The sequence below is a fragment of the Dermacentor andersoni genome, chromosome 4 (genome assembly GCF_023375885.2).
Source record: "Dermacentor andersoni chromosome 4, qqDerAnde1_hic_scaffold, whole genome shotgun sequence".
In the NCBI taxonomy this organism is placed as follows: domain Eukaryota; kingdom Metazoa; phylum Arthropoda; class Arachnida; order Ixodida; family Ixodidae; genus Dermacentor; species Dermacentor andersoni.
Window position 1 is genome coordinate 37,493,389 of NC_092817.1, and position 22,135 is coordinate 37,515,523.

Genomic DNA, 22,135 nt, shown 5'->3' on the forward strand with positions numbered 1-22,135 from the left:
CATCACTGACTGTTACAAGGCTCTTCTTTTCTTGATTGGGGTACAAACACACTGCTGTGAAATTTTTGTTTATGCCATTTTAGTTATTGAGCTGCATCAGTTGGCTCACAGATTTAAAGATGAAGGGGGAAAGAAAGGATGTGGAGAAGTAGAGAAAGATGACAGCTTGACAGCACTTGTGTTGTCACTCTTAAGTAGTGTAACATAGTGGCATGTTCTTTTTTATTTTTCTTGTCTTATTTTTTTAATTCAGGCCTTTACTTCTTGACTAGTTATTTGTCATAAGGTGTATTTTAGTGTAATAGTATTTAGTATATCTTTTTCTTTAGTTTTCTGCTGTTCTTGAACAGACGGGTTGAGCGCGTTTGCACTTTAGTGCTTGTTTATGGGTTGTTGCCAACCTAAGACATTGGTAGAAAGGATCAGATTATTGTGCTTTCGGTTTAGGACCTCCTGTATCTGTGCCCATGAAGCTTTGAGGGAGCAGAATAGCATTTAGTTGAGGAAACCAAATTTACATTGAAGAATGGTTTTCTTGTTTTGTGGTCACAGGGGGGCGACCTGTTTGACGCCATAGCAGCGGTGACCAAGTTTCCAGAGTACGAGGCTAGTCGTCTGGTCAGCGACCTGGCCAGTGCACTTGCACACCTGCACTCGTTGGGCGTTGTCCATCGAGACATCAAACCCGAGAACCTGCTTGTGGGTGTCCGGGGTACACTCAAACTGGCAGACTTTGGCCTCGCAACAGAACTTCCCCGAGACGGATCCTTGCTGTCGACGGTGTGTGGCACACCGACATACGTAGCCCCTGAGATACTGGCCGAAACAGGGTGAGCACATGTGTACCTCTTGCATTATACTTCATGTTACAATGGAATGGACTTGCAGAGGTATTCAGCACTGCCAGTGAATGTGTGTTGCGTCCGATCGAATGTAGGCCACAGTTCAAACGAAGCTTATTGCAAGCCAGGTTCAAACCAGGCTTGCAATAAGTGCCAACTCTATGTTTCACTTTAGCTGGCATGTAAACTAGTGTTGGTGTTGGTGGCTAATTATGGGGACCGTTTCATTGTTTGTTTGCAGTTATGCTTTAGAGGTGGATGTCTGGGCTATGGGTGTCATCACCTACATCCTTCTCTGCGGTTTCCCACCATTCGTCAGGTGTGTATCGCATTCACATTCAGTTTGTACTGAATTCACCGTAATATAACCGATCAATGCATTTCAATATATCCCCTGAGCGAGACGTGTTCCACTTGTGAATTTAATAATTCAGGAACATTTTGCAACAAGTGTGAAGAAATGAATGTTTGTGCATGTCACAAGCACAAGGAGGAATGTTGGCCTATATGTCAGCATGCATTTTCGTACGGCACAGCCATAATTGCCCTTCAACATGATTAACATTGTCATTATTGACAATAGCCGCTTTGGTGGTCGTGTTAATTCAGGTTATTTGAACTTTGAGTGTACTCTTTGAATTTCTTCAGTCTGCATGCCATCTCTTTTTGCATTCTTGCAGTCAAACAAACAACCAGGATGAACTGTTTGACCAGATTCTGAGTGGGCGGTTCGAGTTTATGGCTCCATACTGGGATGGTATATCTGCATCAGCTCAGGTGGGTGCTTTTGGGATGCTTACAGGGATGACAAGTCAGCACAGTGTGCTCCTTAGCTCAAATTTAACCAAAGCCTCTTCAAGGATAGATAAATAATAGAGCTGCTAACTCAAGCATGAATTGATTTAATTGTAAGCTGTCAAAATTTCACTGGGGGCTTGCTAACAATTTCTGCCAGTTGTTGGGGAATGGTAACCTGTCAATGTCAGGAGTGTAATGTAATGCACAGTCCACTGTTAAATGGAATTTGCTGAGCACGAGTTGATGGGCTAGTTGGTTCAACATAGCAAAGCAGGGAAGATGAGGACACAAACATAAAACAGTATCATGTCAAGCACAAATTGCTATTGTCAAGAGATAGCACAGAAGGCCATCCATTTTTGATGCCATTGTGGGGTCTGAATTAGGCTTTGTTTCTTGCAAAGTCGCAAAGTCCAGCCATCTTCAGTAAAACAAGACAAGCTACCTCAGTGTAAGACTGATACAATTTGAAGTTGCACTGCTTGTTGTGAGAGCGTGTGTTAAAGATAGCACAAAGATGGGACTCTTTTTTTTTTTTCTTTGCTGTTGAGTCGTTCTCTTATCAAGTGCCACCTCTTCGCTGCTCTGAGAGCAGTGTTGATAGTTTGTGTTGATTGCTGCTTAAAATAAATAAAACGGCTTCAAAGCAGCTAAGAGGATTTGATATGCACATGGGATTGTAAATTGCATCATGCAGGGTTTGATCCGTGGCATGCTTAAGGTGGACGTGACACAGCGCTTGAGTGCAGTACAAGTCCTTGCGCATCCTTGGCTGCAGCAGCAGGCAAGTGCTGAACATTCTTTTTCAACTTGTGCCCTTTGCTGCCGCTGCACGTTTGCATGGCCTGCTTTAACTCTTTGAGGGTCGATGCCGTAAGTATACGATGATGCAAACATGTCCCATATGTTTGATGCCATGTCCCATATGTTTGACAAATGCGCCAGTTTTTCAACTCTTTGTTGCCTAGCAAGTGCTGCTACCCTGTGTGGATATAATATATATATATATATATATATATATATATATATATATATATATATATTTTTTTTTTTTTTTTTCTCGGTTTTCATTCCGCGGCTTCTTCGTACTGCCGCTTCCGCAACTGCTTGCGTATGTGTGCATGCAAATGCGCGGCAGTTAGTTGTTCTGGTTTTGACTTGCAAGCTGTTTCCATTCGTTATGCTCATAAAAGCTAATGCCTATCTGGTTTTTAATCTCTCAAAGGGTTACCGCTAAATGTTCGCTCATCTGTTGCTCACAGGGGTGCGATTACATCTATTCACAGGCGGCCGCTGGTACATACGAACAATCCTGCCATGCTGTTTCTTTTCCCGAGACTCGCCTTGCGAAAACTGATTGCCCCTCGTTGGCTCCAGAACAAAGAATTACTGCAAGTTTCCGACTTGTCTATTTTTTCTCGCAGGCGCACAACCATCGAGCTTCCTTGCATGCACTTGCATGCATGGTTTGATTACGATATTGACGTTCGTGCTGGGTGCTCTGCTGCAAGTCGAGCAGCCATTCTTCCAATGCGGACTATCACCCTAGTGCCGAATCAGAATATAGTTATTTCAGTGTATCTACTTTTTATTCCTATTTATGGAAGCCCATCTGTATTCACGAGTAAACATTGCATATATTTATTTACAGAAAATATCTTGTCACTTTAGGGTCACTCTAAAAAGATTGCTGTAAATTTTTTTTTAATAGCTCAGTCTGAAGATTTTAAATCTGCACTAAACACATTCAGCCCTGAGGGGTCGCATGTGGTGAAGAAAATTTACCCTCAAAGGGTTAAAGAAGCCCGGCAATGCTTTATATGAACAGTGCGGAATATGCCTGTATCTCCTCGCAAATATTTTCCGACAATGTTTTTGAATGTGCTTTGTATGAGCAAAGCTATAAGGAAGCATATGCTGCTCTTGCCAAGCATTGGCGGCATTACCCCAGTTGGCATCACTCACTCTTTGTGCAAAGTGTAGCTGTGCCCATAAGAACCAGTGCCCTCTATCCTCTGCCCATCCTGACTGCCCACCTATTATCGTGCAGAGGAATAGTGGAAGTTTGTATTATCACATACTGGAGCACTCTGTCTTCAGCTCCCCACTAATGATTGCACAGTATTGGGTAGTTTTTCCACGAAATTGTGCGGGATTGCACAGAATTTGGGTGGCAGGATAGCTGTTTGCTGTTTATTGTGCAGTAATCACTGAGATGTGTACAAATTCACTTCTCTGTGGGCTTTCATGTAGCTCCACCACTTCATGTTAAAGAATCTGAACAGCACAAACAGGGACCACCATTTCAGATGAGAACCTTCAGAGATGTTTTCACTTCAGCTTGATGCAACACCCCATGCAGCACCTCATTCGAGCGACAAGTGTACTGTCCACTGGCTTATCCATTGGACGGGACAGTGAATTGCCTCAGATAAAGGGCAAGGACTCAAAGAAACATTACGATCGTTTCTCACCAGAAACGACCCAGAACTGAGAACAGTTAGTACCATCAACTGCCAGGACACCAAGACATGACACATGACACACATGACACATGACACATGACATGATTTGTACATGGTCACACTTCAGGAATCTGATCATAAGAAGCCAACAAACACTGACACCAAGGACAACATAGGGGAAATTACTTGTGCTTAATAAATGAAATAAAGAAACGATAAATTAATGGAAATTAAAGTGGATGAAAAAACATGCCGCAGGTGGGAACCGAACCCACAACCACCTGCGGCATGTTTTTTCATCCACTTTAATTTCCATTAATTTATCGTTTCTTTATTTCATTTATTAAGCACAAGTAATTTCCCCTATGTTGTCCTTGGTGTCAGTGTTTGTTGGCTTCTTATGATATGACTAATAAAAAATCCGGCCCCTCGGTTAACCCCCTTTCCTCTCGTTCAGGAATCTGAGTTGCATTTGCTTGCCATCAGATGTCTACATCATCTTCTAAAGCACTATTTGAAAGGTGTTATAAAACTATGCGATTGCCACTCCTGCAACATTGCCAGCGTCGCTTCTATTATATCTACTGCTCACTATAACCAGTTTGACCAAAGTGAAATTTTTATTCAGTTTGTCTTTAACCACCTCATCATATTGCCTCAGCTGCAGGGCCGCTGCCTGAAATAATAATTGTGCAACATTGTGGTGTGTGTCCACCATCTTTTCAGGGTGGGGGAGCGACCAGGCAGTCTGGCGCATGGCAGGTGGGCCTGCACTTTGAAGAGCGGCCACGTTCCAGCCTAGATGCTGCTGGTGCACTGCCGTCGGCCATGGTAAATAGCTCATACCATGCTTTTGCAAACTGCCCTTGTCAAGCACCTTTTTGTGAGCCTGCCACTGTGTTAATCCTTTGTGGCATATGCAGGACATATCCTTTCCAATACATGCACAGTAAGCAGAACATTGCGTGTATTACCACCAAGAAATGCGAGCTACACATGTGCCAAGAAAGATCCTTCGGTTGAGTGCAAGCAAATACAAGCCTCCTCCTCCTTCTCTCTCTCTCTCTCTCTCTCTATCTATCTATCTATCTATCTATCTATCTATCTATCTATCTATCTATCTATATATATATATATATATATATATATATATATATATATATCAAAATTGGCGTTGTCTAAGCTGTGGAAATGCCTCTAGTGCTGACTGGCCCAATTCCATGATTGCTGGAGTCGGATGTCCACGCCTGCTATGAACTTTGCTCAGGGAAAATTATATTTTATCCCCAATCCCGTATCTTCAATAACCAGCCTAATTCTCTGGTTCGAACAGGACTAGTGCATCTCTTTTTGCCTGAGTCTCTTGCTGACTTCATGTGGCAAGCAAACCAAACACAAAGCAATGCACATGTTTCAGCTGGCGAAAAATAGAATGCATGTTTGGAGTGGTCTGGTACCTTTCAACTTCATTTTCTACCTTTAATATCTCAGCAGCCAAAGACCATTACACCTGCTTTGATATCCTGAGCTTCGAAGAAAGACTCCTCTTTGCGCAAGCAACATTGTGAGAAATCCAAGTGGGACTGTTTCCATTCGCTGTAGCATTGTTGTCAGCTGTCACGAAAAAGGCTCATTGTTGGATCGCCATAGGAACTAGAATTGCTGTGTCTGCTCGAACATGGAGCAGAGTTATGTGGAGGTTTGCCATCCTCGCATTAAATGAGCCAAGGTTGTGAGGGAAAGTCGCACTCGCAGGAGTTCAGCTCATTGCAACAACGTGGATAAAAGTGCGGTCAACACGCTTTATCTGGGACACCAGAAGGCCATATTATTGATTACTAAACACATATGAGCTATGATAATTGTTTGATTTCTTGTCAACAAATACAAACACCTTGTTGCATGTGCTGAGACATTGCCTATAGTGGAATCCTTTGCTGTGCACAGTGTGGTGGCGCCATCTGTTGAAACACAGGCCTCTCGCCAATCCTAAATAACCCCCTCAGGTGCGAATTATGATGGACTGTCTATAAATGTAGTCAAATTTCTATAACTTCATTCCTAAGCACTCAATGCTCCACTGCTAGAAACACAAGGTAATAGGATGATGCTTTGTGCATTTTCTGATGAGTCATCATAATTAGGGAGTAATTATTTATTTATTACTCAGTCAGTAATTCACCATTCTTGGATAAAAGAATTCAATCACAGGCTTGAAGCACATACGGAATTTTATTAATTGACTGCATGCATTCTGAGCAAAAAAAAAGTTTTTCTAAGTTGCTACCGGAATGCGCCATGTCAAATGTCCCATCAAGCATGGTAGTACCTGAAGAAAAGTGGTTGTCTGTAGCAGTAAGGAGCACATCGGAAGTGAATTCAAGGCACGTTGAGCATGCAGGGGGTTCAGTTCACCTGAAGCTCGATGTCTGTTTCTTTTAATGGTCACCACTCAACAGAACCAGCAAACACAAGTTGCGTCCACAAATGGGGACACGGGCACCTAAAGGGAATAAGTAAGAACTTGTTTGGAAGAAAAAGAAGGAAGTGTTTATCTTTCGAATCCAGCACCAAAATGAGAAAAACAGGACAGACCAATTTCATAAACAGTCATCTGGGCATTGGTCATCAAAAAAGATGCCAAACTGTGTTGACACAGCTGTGTTGCCATCGGCAGCATTGTGTCTCTGCCTTAGTGGTGACTTCTCTGCCCTGCACAGCTGCTTCTTGAACCACGTGACCACATGCAGCGAGTGGATGAGCTAGCAGCAAATGAAAAGCAGATGTGGAACTCTTTTCTTTGTGGGAGTATAAAGAGTAACTTGACTAGGAGCTATTAGTGTTATGTTGTCTGAGTTCATGTTTCATATTGGCATTGAGTGAGGGTTCAATAGTGTGCATCATTGTTTAGGTTGTGCAAGGAATGTCGTCTGCTTGCTTGCTTTCAGTCCTGACACCACTGCTGGTCAGCACGAAGAAAGCTGCATGCTGTGGATGCTCAGGTACGACACTTGGATTATCAGTGCATCTTCTTGCACCTCCCTCTGAGGAGCGACACCAGCACTTTTGTGGTATCTAACCTAGCAGGGTGCGGATTTTCAATGCCTGAGGGCCTGTATTCACAAAGTGAACTTCCCTTACATAAGAGTGCTTCCACATTGGCTGGCATTGGAACACGAGTTGCTTGTGGGGATTAGCGTGGTAATGGGACAACCTCCACACCTATAGTCATCCATAGATGTCACTTGCATAAGAGAACTATCGTGAATATTAACCCGGAACTTCAGTGGTTGAAAAAACTTCTGCCATGTGAGCCTTTCAATAGCTGTTCATTTTCCGCAATCAGCTCCAGTTTGGCTGCATTCAATCTTCACTTCATGACGGAATGATCATCCTATGCGTGAGAATTACAGGTTGCTATTTTGAATTAGTGTTGAAAACAAAGGACGTGCTTTCAGTTGCAACATAGTGCAGCACAGGAATGTCACTTTTGAGATGCATTAAGGTGCAATTTATGTTTGTTATCTCAGCAGCGAGTCATTTAAGATACTCTCGGTTTTTCTTCCTGCCATCGTGCAGCATCACATTTGATTGACAGCCTGTACAAATTTATAAGCAACTGACCACCCAGTAGTAGGTTGCTCCATAAACTGTTATGATGTTGCCATGCTCGAGTCCTGTGTCCCACCTGGCTTTCGTTCTTGCAGCATTTGGCATCTCCGTAGTGCCATCGAGAAACAGAAAGAAAAGAACTTTGTCGCAGGGAAGCTTTGTGACCTTCAACTGCACCGGTGTGTAATATATATGTGCCTCTACTTTGGAGCAGTGATGTGCGCTCTTGAAGGGAGGCTTGCCGAACATCACTCATCATCCAAAACCAAAGTCTCGAGCATATGTGGACAGTGTGGGCGGCACCAGTGCGGCTCTCGCCACACACTTCCCTGCGAAAGACCTTAGCTCCCACCTTGGACTCGGCTCGCATTGCACTCAGTGCGGCTAGTGCAGCACCATATGGCCATGGTGTGGTGCGAAGTTTGTCAGTTTGATGTGATGTAACATAGTATGCACAGTTGACATCAAAAGTTCACAGGTCACAAGGCCTGAGAAAACGTTGAATTTTCTAGCAGTTCGTGTCTTTGACCATGAAAACAATACAGCTCAGTGCTGTTTGCATGTTGTCCCAGTGCTGGTGAGAAATCCAAATACCAGGCTGTGGAAACATTTAGGTTTTTCTCAGATCTTATGGCCTATAAAGTTTTTATGTCAACTGTACAATCAACTGCAGAAGCTTTCAAAGCATGAAAGTCATCGAAAGGCAAATTTTAGGACAAAGTTTCTGCCTTGCCTGAAATTCAAGGGCACAGTGTTGTGGTTGCATGAAACACAGTGCAATCTTCGATTCCAGGGCAGATATGTCAGCTTCAACAATGTGTGTGTCTTTTTGCACTCGTACTTTGCTTTGAAAGCTTTTGCAACTGTGTAGAACATTGTTTATATGAATTAGTGTGGCACACAAGGTGCTGCATGGTCCTGGTATTTTTTTACTGAGATGATGTCACTGGTGAATGCTTTTATGTTTTTAGCTGAAAAACGTGCAATCAGTTTCCCTCCACAAAAGCACTTTTATGGGCTGTACTAGCTTCCCTGATTTTTGATGAGAGCTAGCCTTTCTGCGACTTGCCTCGTCATGCTGATACAGGATGAAATGTGCAAGTTTCCGAGCAACACATTTTTTAACTAGTCAAGACCTCCAAGAGTGCCGCAATGTGGGAACTGTGGCTCTCCTGTGCTCTCGGTCTTTTACTTGGCAAGCCATGCTTACAAAGTTAGGTTGCTCTGCACAGAGTATAGTACATGAACCATGGCAGTTGGCAGTTTTGCTTGAAAGTGACACCTTATACAGTTTATTTTTGAATAAGACCTTCAGTAATATAATCTTGGCTGTTTGCTTTGCTTCAGAGGCTTGGATTAGATGGTCTTGTAACTCTGTGGTGATTTTTAGATAAGACAATGCTAGTGTGGCTAGTGTGTTTCTTTGGAAAATGCCCTAACGCCTCATATTTGTTTTCCTGTGTTTGTGTGCACATTGGAGTTACATGTTATGTAATGTAAAATATGGCACATTATCAAGTAACACACTGCTATGAAGTATAGTGAAAATATGCTTAAAAATGATAATCTAACTTTGACAGCATGGCATGTTAAGTATCGAATGAGAAAGCAACTGCTTCATTCTGTTCCTCAGTCCCTTTTTTATTATTAATTATTATGCTACTACTATTATTATTGCCTTTTTCATTAATGCATGTCTGGTGTTGGGCTGCACCAGTTTCTTTAGCAGCCGCTATTATTTACCATATTATTTTGCTCATTATGTGATCTAATTTGACGAAACAGAGCCAGAGGAGCTACATGCATACTCCATCTCACCAGTTCCATGCATTGTAGGGAAAGCTGTGGGGAACGCCAGCCGACGAGTAATAGCAGTAACAAGAATCAGCAAACAACGGAACAAAGGAATCAGAAAGAAAGGAACAAGGGCTAGTTCCATTACCCACCGCTAATTTCTCATGATCTCTCCAGTCAACCACTGTTGCGCACATGTGGTTCAGCATCGGAGAATGGGCGAGAGATGCAACTAGTTCTCATTCTTTTCATTGCACTGTGGGGAACCGGTGAGAAGGGGCTTTTGTTACGGAGTGAAAGGCATTTCTGCAGCATGTGAGCTTGTTTTTGTGTCATAACATTTATTTTCTTTCGTTCTCAACATCACTTATTTTTTTAATGCTTGCTATGCATATCCTCATGTTTTACTGTGTCTGTTTTGCCTTCATTTTTATATAAGGAACCAGAGTTTATTTTACATAGAGTAGGAATGACGAGTTCATCTGTTTGAATTCAAGTGAACCATGTAGCATGAAAGTGGTAAGAGAGTAATAGACATGATGCTGACACAAGCAAAACATTTGCTTAGAAAAACATGGGTACAGGTGGTTGTATGTGACTTGTTTTTGTGCTGCATGTTGAATTAAGTGCTCTACGCACTAAACATGCACATATGTTTTCCTGAGTAATCATTGTGTTGCAACTTGGTTCTGTCTTCTGCCTGTCACTTGTGCTTAGTTTCCATGCTTCATGGTTCGCACGAGTTCATGACTTTTATTATTAAGCCTTTCTGCCTTTCTTGATGCCCAAGTGACTTTTTAGCTACACCAAGACGTAACACACATTGTTTGTTTTTTCTTACTGAATAATATCTTAAATGCGTGTTGTATGTCCAATGCTCGTATTCTTTTAAGGGTTTGTTTTGAAAGCACATGCAGGTTGACAGAATGAAGTCCACAACCGCCACACACGACAGTATAAAACAGTGGAACACTGATTATGCACCCCTGGTTTAGATGGCAACCTACATTTTATGATTGATTACTTCTGGGCAAGAAATCCTCGCATTCTTGTAAATGGATGAAGTGTACGAATTCTACAACAATGAGGCTGCGTGCATCATAGTTTTTATTATAGTCAGCTAGAACCAAAATAAAGCACTCAGTTTCGCCTGAAGTAAAGAAGCAGTGGCTATAATATCTAGAGCAGTATTAACCCTTTCGCTGTCGGACCTTTCTGGCCGTGACGCACCCCCAGTGTCGGTTTGGTTTCAGGGAACAAGCATAACAGGGAATGAACATAGCAATTTATTTTTGATTAAGATTGGTATACAAATAACATAGTCAATGCAATATGCACATTTCAGTGTTCTGCAGCTGTTGTTAGTAAACATCATCATCATCATCAGCCTGACTATAAAATCCGTTCAACATCCGAATCTGAGGATGCGGAACCCTCTTCCTCGCATGCGACTCTGTCCGAATCCGAGCTCGGCTTGTATTCTGAATCGGAACTGAGCCACCGCTCCAATGAGCAGACGAAGGTCCCGCACGCTCAGCCATCCGAAAGTAACCGCGCGCAGGGAGGATGCGCTTTCAGTCGCCCGCACAACGGAGAGAATCGGTACGTTGCGTGATCAAGAAGACAGAGGGAGATAGAAAAAGGCTAAAACAAAGTTCGAAGGGCTTTACATTTACTGCTGCAAGTTGGAAGCGAGGGTGCGGCGAGAGAGCGAAAGCAGCAATCGAGTCACCCTTTTCGGAGAGGCAACGGCACGTGCGCCTGAACTTGACGCGCCGTAGCAGGCACACCAACAGAAGAAAAATAAAAACCTTCAAACCAGCGGAGATGGCAGAACAACCCTTGAACCCATGACCACACGCGCGCGACGCATGATCCAGCAAACACGGAGCCACCGCGCCACTCAGCAAAGAGAAAGTGGGGAGTGGCAGTCGCACGGTACTCTTCAATACATGGACTAACACAGGTCGGGGCGAATATACGAACTTGTAGAAAGAGTCAACAGATGGTGTGGCCAATCCAGGAGCGCCTGCTTTGCACTCAGGCGCGAAATTTTGAACGCACGATAGAGAACGTACCGGTACGTCAGTGACACTGTGGGGGGGAAGCGCGATGACGTACCGGTACGTCCGTGACAGCGAAAGGGTTAAATGCAGTACGACTCTTAGTGCTTCAGGAAGTACTGACTACAGTGAACGTTCATGGCAACGCTTAGATGTGCGACAGTAGGCAGAGGTGTGCAGTACAGAGGATCAAGGACTTCAAAACATGGCACAAGACTTCCCTCGTGCTCTCTGCTCTGTCCATTCTCTTGTCCACTGCTGTGTACTAATGCAGCAGCTATCCCATTTTCTGCTCCTCTGGAGTGCCACAGTTTTCACTTCTTACTATTTGCAGTCTCATTTTTTAATTCTTTTTGCCCATTTCCTATGATCTCAAGTCTGGTTTATGTCTTATTTTACCCGCCAAAGTGCGTTCTGCAACAGCTGAATCATGAGGGATAGCTCATCTGGGTGCCTACACTTTGCCATTGTCCTGGTTGCCCCATTGATTGGATTGACAGCCAGCTAAACAGACAGTCCCTAGGAAGGAATGTTGGCATCCACTGAAAAGTAGCATGACCCTGCGGAAGGAAACCTAAAAATGTTCCTTAGAAAGAAATCTTTGCAGTTGTAGGTTTGTGTCAGTCTCAGACGAATGTCATCTTTTGCATTCGTGATTCCCTGCACAAATTTCCAGACAAGTCATTTGTTGAAGGGCCACTGGATTGAACCTTCTCTCCTTTCACATTTTATTTGTTTAGTTTTACCCTTGGTGTAACAACCCAACAGTTGTCTCTACCAAGGCTCTGCTACAGCTGTCACCCTTGGCAGTCTCATTAGCAACAGCGTGATTACAGGTGTGAAGTTCCATATAACAGCTTGTTTGCTGTGACAGCACCAGGTGCATGAAGTGCAATGCATGCAGTAAGATCTTGATCCTGCCACCCCTCTCCATAGCAGTACTACCCATTTTCTTGAAATTATCACCTTAGGTCCACTTTAGTACAAAGGCCTCACCCAGAGATCTCCGATTACTCCTTTCTGCCATTGACCAAGCTAACCCTGTAACCTCAAATTTCCTAGTCTCGTATTTCCACACCCATCATGGTGTCTGTGTGGCTGTGGCTCTCAGTTGGGGCAATCAGTACAATCTGATTAAATAAAGCAGGCTAGGTGACTATTTGTCCCTGCCCCATTTCAAAGGGGATGCCACTGAATGTCATCATCAGTGCTGTCTCGGCAGCAGCTTGCATTCCCATAAACAAAAACAATGTTGCTTTTTCTTTTTTTCTGAAAAGCCAGATTAGTAACTGTGCCAAGTGTTACATCACACGATGTAAACTCCAAAATGCGACTTGTGAAATTTGACACCAGGAACAGTGCAGTGCAGGGGTAACTGCTCTGGGACATAAAACACATTCATTCATTCATTCATTCATTCATTCATTCATTCATTCATTCATTCAATTTTGTAGCTCCTCCTAAATAATTATATTTCACCCTCCGCTGTATTTCACTTCTTTGGTATCCACTGGTGCTATTGTAAAACAACCGGTTATCTGTTCTACACATGTCATGGACTGCTCAGTGTATTCTTTGTTCGAACCTTTATCTCTGCAGCATTTCCTTAATGGCTGTGGGTTCTGCAAGGGGCAAAATTTGCCTATTTGCATAAAGAAATCCCAGAAGCTTTAGTAGTATTGTGTTCTCCCTCTGTCTCTTTTAAGGTGGATGGGGTATTGCAATATTATTGTATGGCACAGCATTTTAATGCTGCTGCTGTAACAATTACATAATTGGTATTCCACTGCAGTCACAAGAGGAGATATTCAGAAAGCATGTTCAAAAGGTACACTTACTGATTAGCATTATGTAGGTGGAGTCTTAACAACGTGATATTGGGTAATATGTTTCTTCTTTGCTCATTCCGAAAGCAAACTGTTAGACCTGCATGCATGTTGATTAGCTTACCCAACAAGCACACCATGATTGATAAACTGACTTCATTCCTTGATATGCTGCTGTGCTGTAGCCTATGCCACGAAGTTTGTTCAAGGAAACAGAGAGGGCAAACACTGAATCATTCTAAACTGCTGAATTACCCTTCTAGAAACCTTGCACACAGGTGACTAAAAGTTGGAGAAAATTGCAACCAATGGCACTGCGCTTCCACAATTCAAATTGCCAGCTACAAAAGGGGTGATGAGCGTGACCAGACACTACCCTTCACTGTGTACCAAGTTGCATTGTTTATGAACAAAGGCGAAACGACCAGGAAGCGGGCCCAACAGTAAAGTGAAAAAACAAAACATAGCATATTGTGTACCATGCTTTGGCTACACATTAAAGAACGTCGGGTGGTCAAAATGGTCAGGAGTCCTCCACTAAGGCGTGCCTCATAATCATGTCACGATTTTGCCATGTAAAGCTCAAAATATTTTTTCCCCGCATCATATTACCTGTGCAAACTATGTTGCCGATCTCGGACATCATTCTCTAGTTATGTTACCATTTTTGCTTATCTTTCGAGCCAAAGGGCCTCACAGAGTGAGCGCTATACTTGAACAAATAATGATGGTCGAGTGTATTGGGAAAATTTAGTGGAGAGGATCACTTCCGTAGTAAATTTCTCTAAAATGAGCCAAACTGCATTTTCTTTCTTGTTGAAATATAATGTAATCACCTTTTTATTATCAGGGGTTCACTACAATTTGCTAGTTCTAAACAATGCACCATCAGAAGCAAGTACCCTACTTTCACAGTGATGGTACAATAGTTATCCTACATTCACATATTTTTTCTTAAAAGCTCCATTCTAAGTTGAGGTAATGCCTTGGACATTTTGAAGGGCTAGTCTACCTAGCTTGTCCTAATGTTTGACTTTATAGTGTCCCTTTAAAAAAAGATGTCCATAAGTTCTAAAACTACTGTTTCTTTTCAATGGCAGTCAATGCCACATTGTTACAAGGGGCTTACATAATGACAATCCCTTAACCCTTTTAACATGACGCTTACCATGACATGACACTGCGCAATAATTCAAATACGTTGTAATCTGAGCGCAAGGCCTGCTGTGGAGAGCTACATTCTACAGGTGCAGCCGTGAAGTACACATCACCTGGCTTAGGCCACAAGGTACTGTAGTTGAAGAGTTTTTTTTTCCAGAGTTTTCACATTAGAAAAACTTGTGCTGGCTGGCTTACTATGTTGTTAGTGGACATGGATGCATGCACATTTCAGAATGTTCTGTTTTTCTTGAATATAGATTGAGTTCGCCCTAAAAGCCTTAGGACACTTTCTTTTTACTTGTGGTTTAAAAAAAGTTTGTGGCTTCTGCGTGAGTTCATATTCATACTGTGGACAGCAAGGAACAACATAGTTGTTGTACTTCATGTCTTGTGATAATCATTTACACAGTTTACATTTACACTATTGACACGAGTACTGGGCAGTGCATGCTGAGTGACTTGCATTATGAGAGTAAGACAGTTGCGTGATGCAACGCAATCATGATGTTGCATCTGCATAACCTTGGCCCAAAGTAATGTAGCTGTATGTGCACTTTGGTTCCTTAAGCACGCACTCGAATTGCTCTGGTGAGGGGCTTCATGTGCCAGTGTTTTGAAAAAAGAAGATAACCAATACCTCAGTTTTTATGGGCCAGCCTAACCAGTAGTGCTCTTTACTGTATCTGGCATTTTACGTGTGATGGCTTAACACATCTATTCATTATGTCTTGGGTGAAAAACATGTTGCTGATGTTCCAGTGATTTATGGGCCAGTTTGCTCTTGTAAACCTTTGAAAATGTGGAGTTTCGTGCATTTTGCAGAACATAGGAAGCTGTGGTAGCTCAATGGCTTTGCATTGAGATTGTGCGACAGCTGTGTTCTTAAATGCTTATGTGCTTAAATTTAAGTGCAAGTTCATGAATGCCAAGTGATCAAATTTTATTTGGACCCTTCTGTGCTACATTGTGCCTCATAGCTCACAGTGCAGTTTTGGAGCAATGAAGCCCAAAAATTAGCATAAGTTTGGAAACAACTGCATTTGCTAGAAGTTCAGCTGTCACTTCCCGATGCAAAAGATTATACATATATATATAGAAATGTCGCACGGTTTATTCTTACCAAATTTTCCTGGGGTTTTGTCAATATCCTGTAGGTGTTGTCAATATCCTGTAAAGTGAGATCTTATTTTAAACATATTTAATGTAGAAGGCACAGTCCTCCACTTGGAGGTGCCAGTTGGTGGTTTAAAGTGTGGTTGTCCATGCCAAGCAGTGAAGTTAGCACAGTAGCTCTGGCCACTGTGCACATTATAATAGAACCATAATTTTTGTGGTTTGTGTGGGACTGTAATGATAAAACGTAGCAGCTGCTAATATGCAGACATGCAACACGCCAAATGTGTCGTCTTGAATGCTGGGCTTCAGTGGCATCATAACGGAGAAAGCAAATTAGCGAGCCTCTGTTTTCACTCTTGGTCATGTGGGCACTCTCAATGCTTGTCAAGCCAAGGAGCACCAAACTCGATGTTCATAATGCACTGCTGCATTACCTTTTCAATTTAAATTAACATGAATTAAACTAATCATAGTAATTCTCAAGCGGCATCAAAGATTGCTGTCACTACAGCCATCTTAGTCACCAAATGTGGAACAAGGACAGCAACATAGGACAGTATAGATTGCAGCAGAAGGTTTGTGTTAAACATAGGTTAGCACCAGCCACTGTTGCTTGGCATCGGCTTACTAAGCAACCTGTTAAACCAGCTTGTTTAATAAGCCTTGGTCACTGTGAAATATATCAATATATTTTGACATGGCCTAATAATCAACAATTGTCAGTTTCACCCAAAGAGCAAAGCACTGACTGCGATAGTAAGGTTTATCGTTGCACTTAAACTCCTCGGACAATGTTTTAACTATACACAGGTTTGACTAAGTTTCTAGCACCCTTAAAAACTTTAACACACCACGTAGGGCCTGTTATGACATCACACAGGGGGCACTACGCTGCCTGTAAAGAACCACACCAGTAAAATTGCATCACATTCAGGATTGAGCACTGATATTGTTTTGTATTTTTAGCTTTAATAGTCTGAGAAGATCTAACATAAAAAGCATGCACTGTGTGTGTTATGTTGCATGACATTTGTTTGTGGTGCTGCCATTCTCAGAATTCTGAGGAATAATTTAGTCAAGAACGTAAGAACTGGTATGAGCAACTTTAGTGGTTGAATAGTATGGCAATATAACCTGTGTATATGGCATGGATAAGCATATAGCATGCATATACCTAAATATATGTAGAGCCCCACACCGATGACAACAATGAAAATTCACTTGGAGTGTCCATATAATTGCTGTCGCAATAATGGGGTGACATAGTTCAATTAAAGTGTGCACTCATGTTGTTGAAGCCATGTTTACTAACCAAAATGTTCTTATTTAAACCACGCAAGATGCAGTAGTAGTTAGTCAGACCAACTGCTCAGTGAGAATCGAAGTGGACTATGCAGTAGCAATGCACATCAATTTCATGCAAAAATTTTGATGGAAAGTGGCCTTGGTAAGCCTTGAAACTGCCTGCATCATAATACTTTATATGCCAGTGCAATGGCAGTGGCTCATGATTTGCATTGACCTGAGTGCATTTCTTGCATAGAAGTAGTAATACACAAATTATTTTAATTTATAGTTATAAGAAATCACACAGGTTGTTCTCAATAAACTAGCAAAATTGAAGGAAGTGGGCTCACTGTTTGGCTGGCTGGACATCCCATAGAAGTGACTACAGATGTGTGATTGAATCTACCTGAAATGTGTAGCTGATTGTAGTTATAAACATGAGCGAAAATATAACGAATAGCTTTTACATCATAAAACTATGTAATGTGTTGCACATTGTAGTATTGATTGTACTTTTGCATGGCCCTTATTTGAACCACTTATTATTTGTAAGTTGCTAGGAAAGGTGAAAATTTCTCACTGGACAGTGCTTTTATCCTTTGAGCTAGTGCATTTGTATATGTGACAATGAATGTTGCAGGTGCTGAAAGTTTGCATTCGACAAAGAAAAAAAGATCAGTCTTGGCATCTTATTGATGCCTTCATGGACATGGGCACTGAACATAGTGTATTTTTCAGCTGTCATTTATCTGGTTTAGCACATCTGGTCTTATGGTTGATCGATATAGATATCTCACACAAGTTCAGTAGTCTGTGATAACTGAACTAATTTAAGGCACTCTTGAAGATATATGTTCGCACTGACGCATATGTTCCTCTGAATATGAACATATTTTGTGAAGCATCATACTTTGTCCTGTAGTGTTTTTTGTAGACTTTTATTGTTGGATGCAAATACAGCTTCTGCATAAGACTACTGTCAAAACTTCAGCGTTCGTGTGCTAGCGGCGACAAGCGAAAGGATGCGCAAAATTAACGGCTCTTACCCTTCTGTTTTATTTGATTTGATTAATCAAGTTCTGTACAGATTAACAGTTTGGAACTAGCAATAATAATATTTGTATAGGCTTGAACACACTAAAACGTTTGCAGTAGATTGAAGTGAGTCCCTTGCATTTATTAATTGAAAAAAGAAAGTATTGATAACTGTATGGAAGCTAGAACAAGTGCTTTCTTTTGTTTTTTTGTCTTGTATTGTTACTGTAGAAACGTGTTAGTGATGGTTTAAACAAAACTCAAGTAGTATAATTGTAGATATCTGTGTTCTTGCCACTATATTTAGTTGAATGTGTAATGCTGCATTAGGTTGTGTGATTTAATTACTGGATGTCTATCGGAGCGTCTAGTGTGGTGAAACATGTTGGTGCTTCTTTTGATGTGCTTGATAGGTCTGCCTGTTGCACTAAAACTTGAGTACTTTTTACACCTAATTGTGTGTGGCATACATGAAGTTTGCATGGTGCTGTGGCAACAACACCTTGCACCATGATAGTGCACTTGCTCTGGCTTTGCAGAGTGAGCTGCGTAACGCTCAAAATTAGCCTCCACCAGAATAAAGGTTTTCGCTAAAACAAAACAATACTAATAGTATACATTTCCTCTCAAACAAGTGTCCTGTAACAGAACTATACGTCAGCAGAGTGCTAATTTGAATGAAAGGGCTTTACCACAGGTCATACAGCAGACGATGTACAGCAGCACTCATGTGTCCTATTCTAAGGCGCTGTTATTTTTCTCACCCATCAGAACAATGTTTCAGCCCATTCTAGCCTGAACATGGTGTCATCAAAACATTGCCACAAGGACTGCTACATACCAGCTACGGCTCTCTCATTGTGGCATTTTTTTAAATCCTCAGATTGATTGTATTTGTGCTACTGTCTGCTGTTAAAGAAAGTTTCCACAGTTGTTGCATTTAGTAGGCCAAGTCAGTCTCTCTAGTAAATACTTGGATTAGCTGGTGTCCGCGCATGGTGTTGCTAGACGTCACCAATGGCTTCGTGCACATTTCCGGCACCATCTTGCACATGATATTGCCTTGGTGTACAAATGCCAACAGCCAAGTATCTTGAGCAACAACTTCAATGCAGAAAATGTTTATAGTTTTGTTCAGACATAAGGGAGAAGAAATTCACATTATGGCTAATGCTTGGCATAACACTGACGACGTACTATGTGCATATGTCAGCCCTCCATTATATTGCACAAAGAATTATCATGCCTAAACAGTTACCTTTCGCAAGCGCTTGCACATGTCCATGATTTTTAGGTTGGTACTGCCTTCCCTTGAGCACACGCGGATAATTTTGTGTCTTCCTCCTTTTCTGCCATTGTGCAACCAAGCTTTCATTTGATAGTCGGCATTTGTGTTGTCCTTTTTCTTTCATTTCTTCTTGTGTCCGTTCTGTAAAATTAATCCCTACCAACTTGTTCTATACTTTCAGTCATGCCCAGTGGGTATACTTCAGCTAAAGTCGGTGGCTATACTTCACTTTATACGCATTTCCCCTGTGATACCAACATGGTCATTCACGGCAAATGGAGAATTTATGAAATGCCGAAGCACCAGGGGTAGAGGTCTTTAGAGCATCGCACAGGTCGTTTTTTCTGGCCCGAGCCCTGCTCAGTGGCTTTAAACCTGACCTGTGCCTGCCTTAGGCACGAAAGATTCAGGCCCGAGCTGGCCTGGTACAGCCCAGTAACTCTTGAGCCTAAACAAAGCACAGTCCTGTTCTCGGTTATTGTGAAGATACCAGATAGCTACACAGAGGTTCTTTGCTAGAGACAGATTTGACTGTGTCAGGTTTTCCAATATAGTTGTTGCTGACAAATGAACAGGTAAAGAAAACACATCCACGGTTTATTATACTCGTGCACTTTTGTGTGATATGAACACCTGTACTATATTTGCCAAATGTTCGTACGGCAATATATACCAAAGGCACAGGTGTCTGCGCTGGCACACATAGCTAGTCATTTCATCTCTTGACACTCTACGAACCACTGCAACGTACATTGCTAGAACATGAGTGAATAAAATTGATGTGAATGTAAATTTAAATATGCTTGTCTATTTGCCTTCAGAATTTAGTAATTCACTGCTGCAGGAAGCTTTTCTATTTATTGTAAACAGGTTACATGCAAAGATAACACTCACATGCAACCATATTGCGGCCAAGGAAATTTTTTTATTTATTTATTCGGCATCATTCTTGATGTCAATTAGTCAGCCAGAAACTCGGGTATCAGCGTTTTGCATTGTGAATGAATTTCGGCAGCTCTCTCTGCTCTTGGTTTAACATGTATAGAGTTAAGCCCAGTGCATGTACAGCATAGACAACACATTCTTGGTTTTTCTCTCCATCAAGTTGTCAAATTTTTCCTTCATGCTATTTTTCAACGAACCCACATAGTGTCAGGAAGAACAAATACAAGGCAGCGAATATGAGGGTTGCACCATTGAATGCATCAAAACTTTGTTGAAAAAATGCAGTCCGAGATTAAATTTTTCTGCATTCTGAATTATTTTCTGCATCCTTTTCACCAATGTTACAACTTCCTGCAGCAACTGCGTTGGTTTTATGTATGAGGTTTGACGCAAAAGCTCATGCACTACACTTAACAGATTTGATTTCACAAACTTTCACTTTACATCAATGTGGTCGCCTACAGTGCAATGGTCCCACCTCTTGTTCCACTGCCGGATGCCCCCCTGGGAAGTCGTCTCTGTTAAACGCTTCAGCAGTGATGTTGTTTTTGTTTTGACTGCTGTCTCGTCATACCTCCGAAATCCCGCCCATGGAGTACCAGTTTGCATTTGCTGAAGAAAGAAAAAAATCCAGCAGAACCCATCTCACGTCGACGTTAATGTGATTAATATTAAAGCAATGTAGTGCCACACTGTGTTACCGCGAACCTAATCTAGTAACGTTGGTTGCCACTGCGTCATGTATTAGGCGTGTGCGGCTCTCGCGTTTCTCTTTCGACGTGCCGCGCCATCCTGCGGCGCCGGTGCATACGAACGCTGAGAATTGTGCTCCCACTGCCCGCATGCATTCGTGACGCAGTGCTAAAGCATAGGGCTATCGTGCTTTGGGAACACGTGTAACGCGAGTTCGACTCTGCTCAGCACCAGAGCAATTATAAAGGTTTTCTTTTTAATTGGTGAGCAGCGTAAAAGAGATCAGCTACGGGCGCCGTGCCTCATACGTGCATTCAACAGACTTTTGCAATGTGGGTGCAGCTCTCCAAAAATGCTAATCGCATTAAAAGTCGCAGGAGTCTAAATCCCGTGAGCATGGGGAGGGTGTTCCAGCACAGTGAAGGAATTGCCTGCCAAAAAACTTGCGCACTATCAATGCAGAGTGCACAGGGGCATTGTCGTTGTGCAGAATCCAGTGCCCGTCTTTCGACAAATTTGTTCACACGCGGCACAAACGATCCCTCAGATGCTTTAGGGCCGCCGCCTAGAAAACTGCATTGTAATTTTGACCTTCAGGTATTACAATGTTTTCTAGAGTTTTGCAAAAGTCCTATTCACAGTGTAGTAATATATTTCACAGGGGTGTATAATATACAAGTTTTGACATTGCCACGTATTATGAAATTAGTTTTTCATAATTGCGATTAGTTTTTCATGGCTCAGCTACAGAGTTTTAAACTAGATAGTTTCGTTTTTCTCGACAATGTTCAGCTACAACAATTTTCAACAATCTTTATTATAAAATCGACGACCTAAATAAATATATTCGTTTCTATCAGTCACTAGATTTTAACTTTTCTTTTAAATGCAACACTGTTCGTTAAATTCGGTGCGGCAGTTGCCAAGAAAAACCATTTCTCCTTTCCCGTGTATTTAGAGCTAAAGAGCTTCGAGCTTAGAACTTAAGAGCTTTAGAGCTAAAGCTTCCCCTTAACCTGGGAATTACGTTGACCAATGTTTCCCAGTACTGCGAAGACCGAAAAAAGTGGGGCGTAGGTGGCCGCGCGTGGCAAATGGTAGCGTATTACCAGAGTCCGAGAGGGCGCCGCTAACGTACGCAAATGGGTGGAGTGTACCGCTATGCTGTGTCGTTACCTACCTGCGCCTGCTCTCCCATATCTTTAAGGGT

The 22,135-nt window shown here is 42.1% G+C and overlaps 1 protein-coding gene across 2 annotated transcripts in view; it reads left to right on the forward strand.

Moving 5' to 3' along the window:
- LOC126536934 (serine/threonine-protein kinase DCLK1) overlaps nucleotides 1-18,454 on the forward strand; it is a 46,017-nt gene extending 27,563 nt beyond the window's left edge. For both annotated transcript variants that reach the window (XM_050184003.3, XM_055073618.2), the window contains exons 11-17: nucleotides 553-830; nucleotides 1,084-1,161; nucleotides 1,523-1,619; nucleotides 2,338-2,424; nucleotides 4,832-4,936; nucleotides 7,054-7,107; nucleotides 7,813-18,454. In XM_050184003.3, the coding sequence (XP_050039960.1) occupies nucleotides 553-830; nucleotides 1,084-1,161; nucleotides 1,523-1,619; nucleotides 2,338-2,424; nucleotides 4,832-4,936; nucleotides 7,054-7,059 (651 nt within the window). In that variant the 3' untranslated portion in view covers nucleotides 7,060-7,107; nucleotides 7,813-18,454. The remainder of the gene's footprint in view (nucleotides 1-552; nucleotides 831-1,083; nucleotides 1,162-1,522; nucleotides 1,620-2,337; nucleotides 2,425-4,831; nucleotides 4,937-7,053; nucleotides 7,108-7,812) is intronic.
- Nucleotides 18,455-22,135: the final 3,681 nt, after the last annotated feature.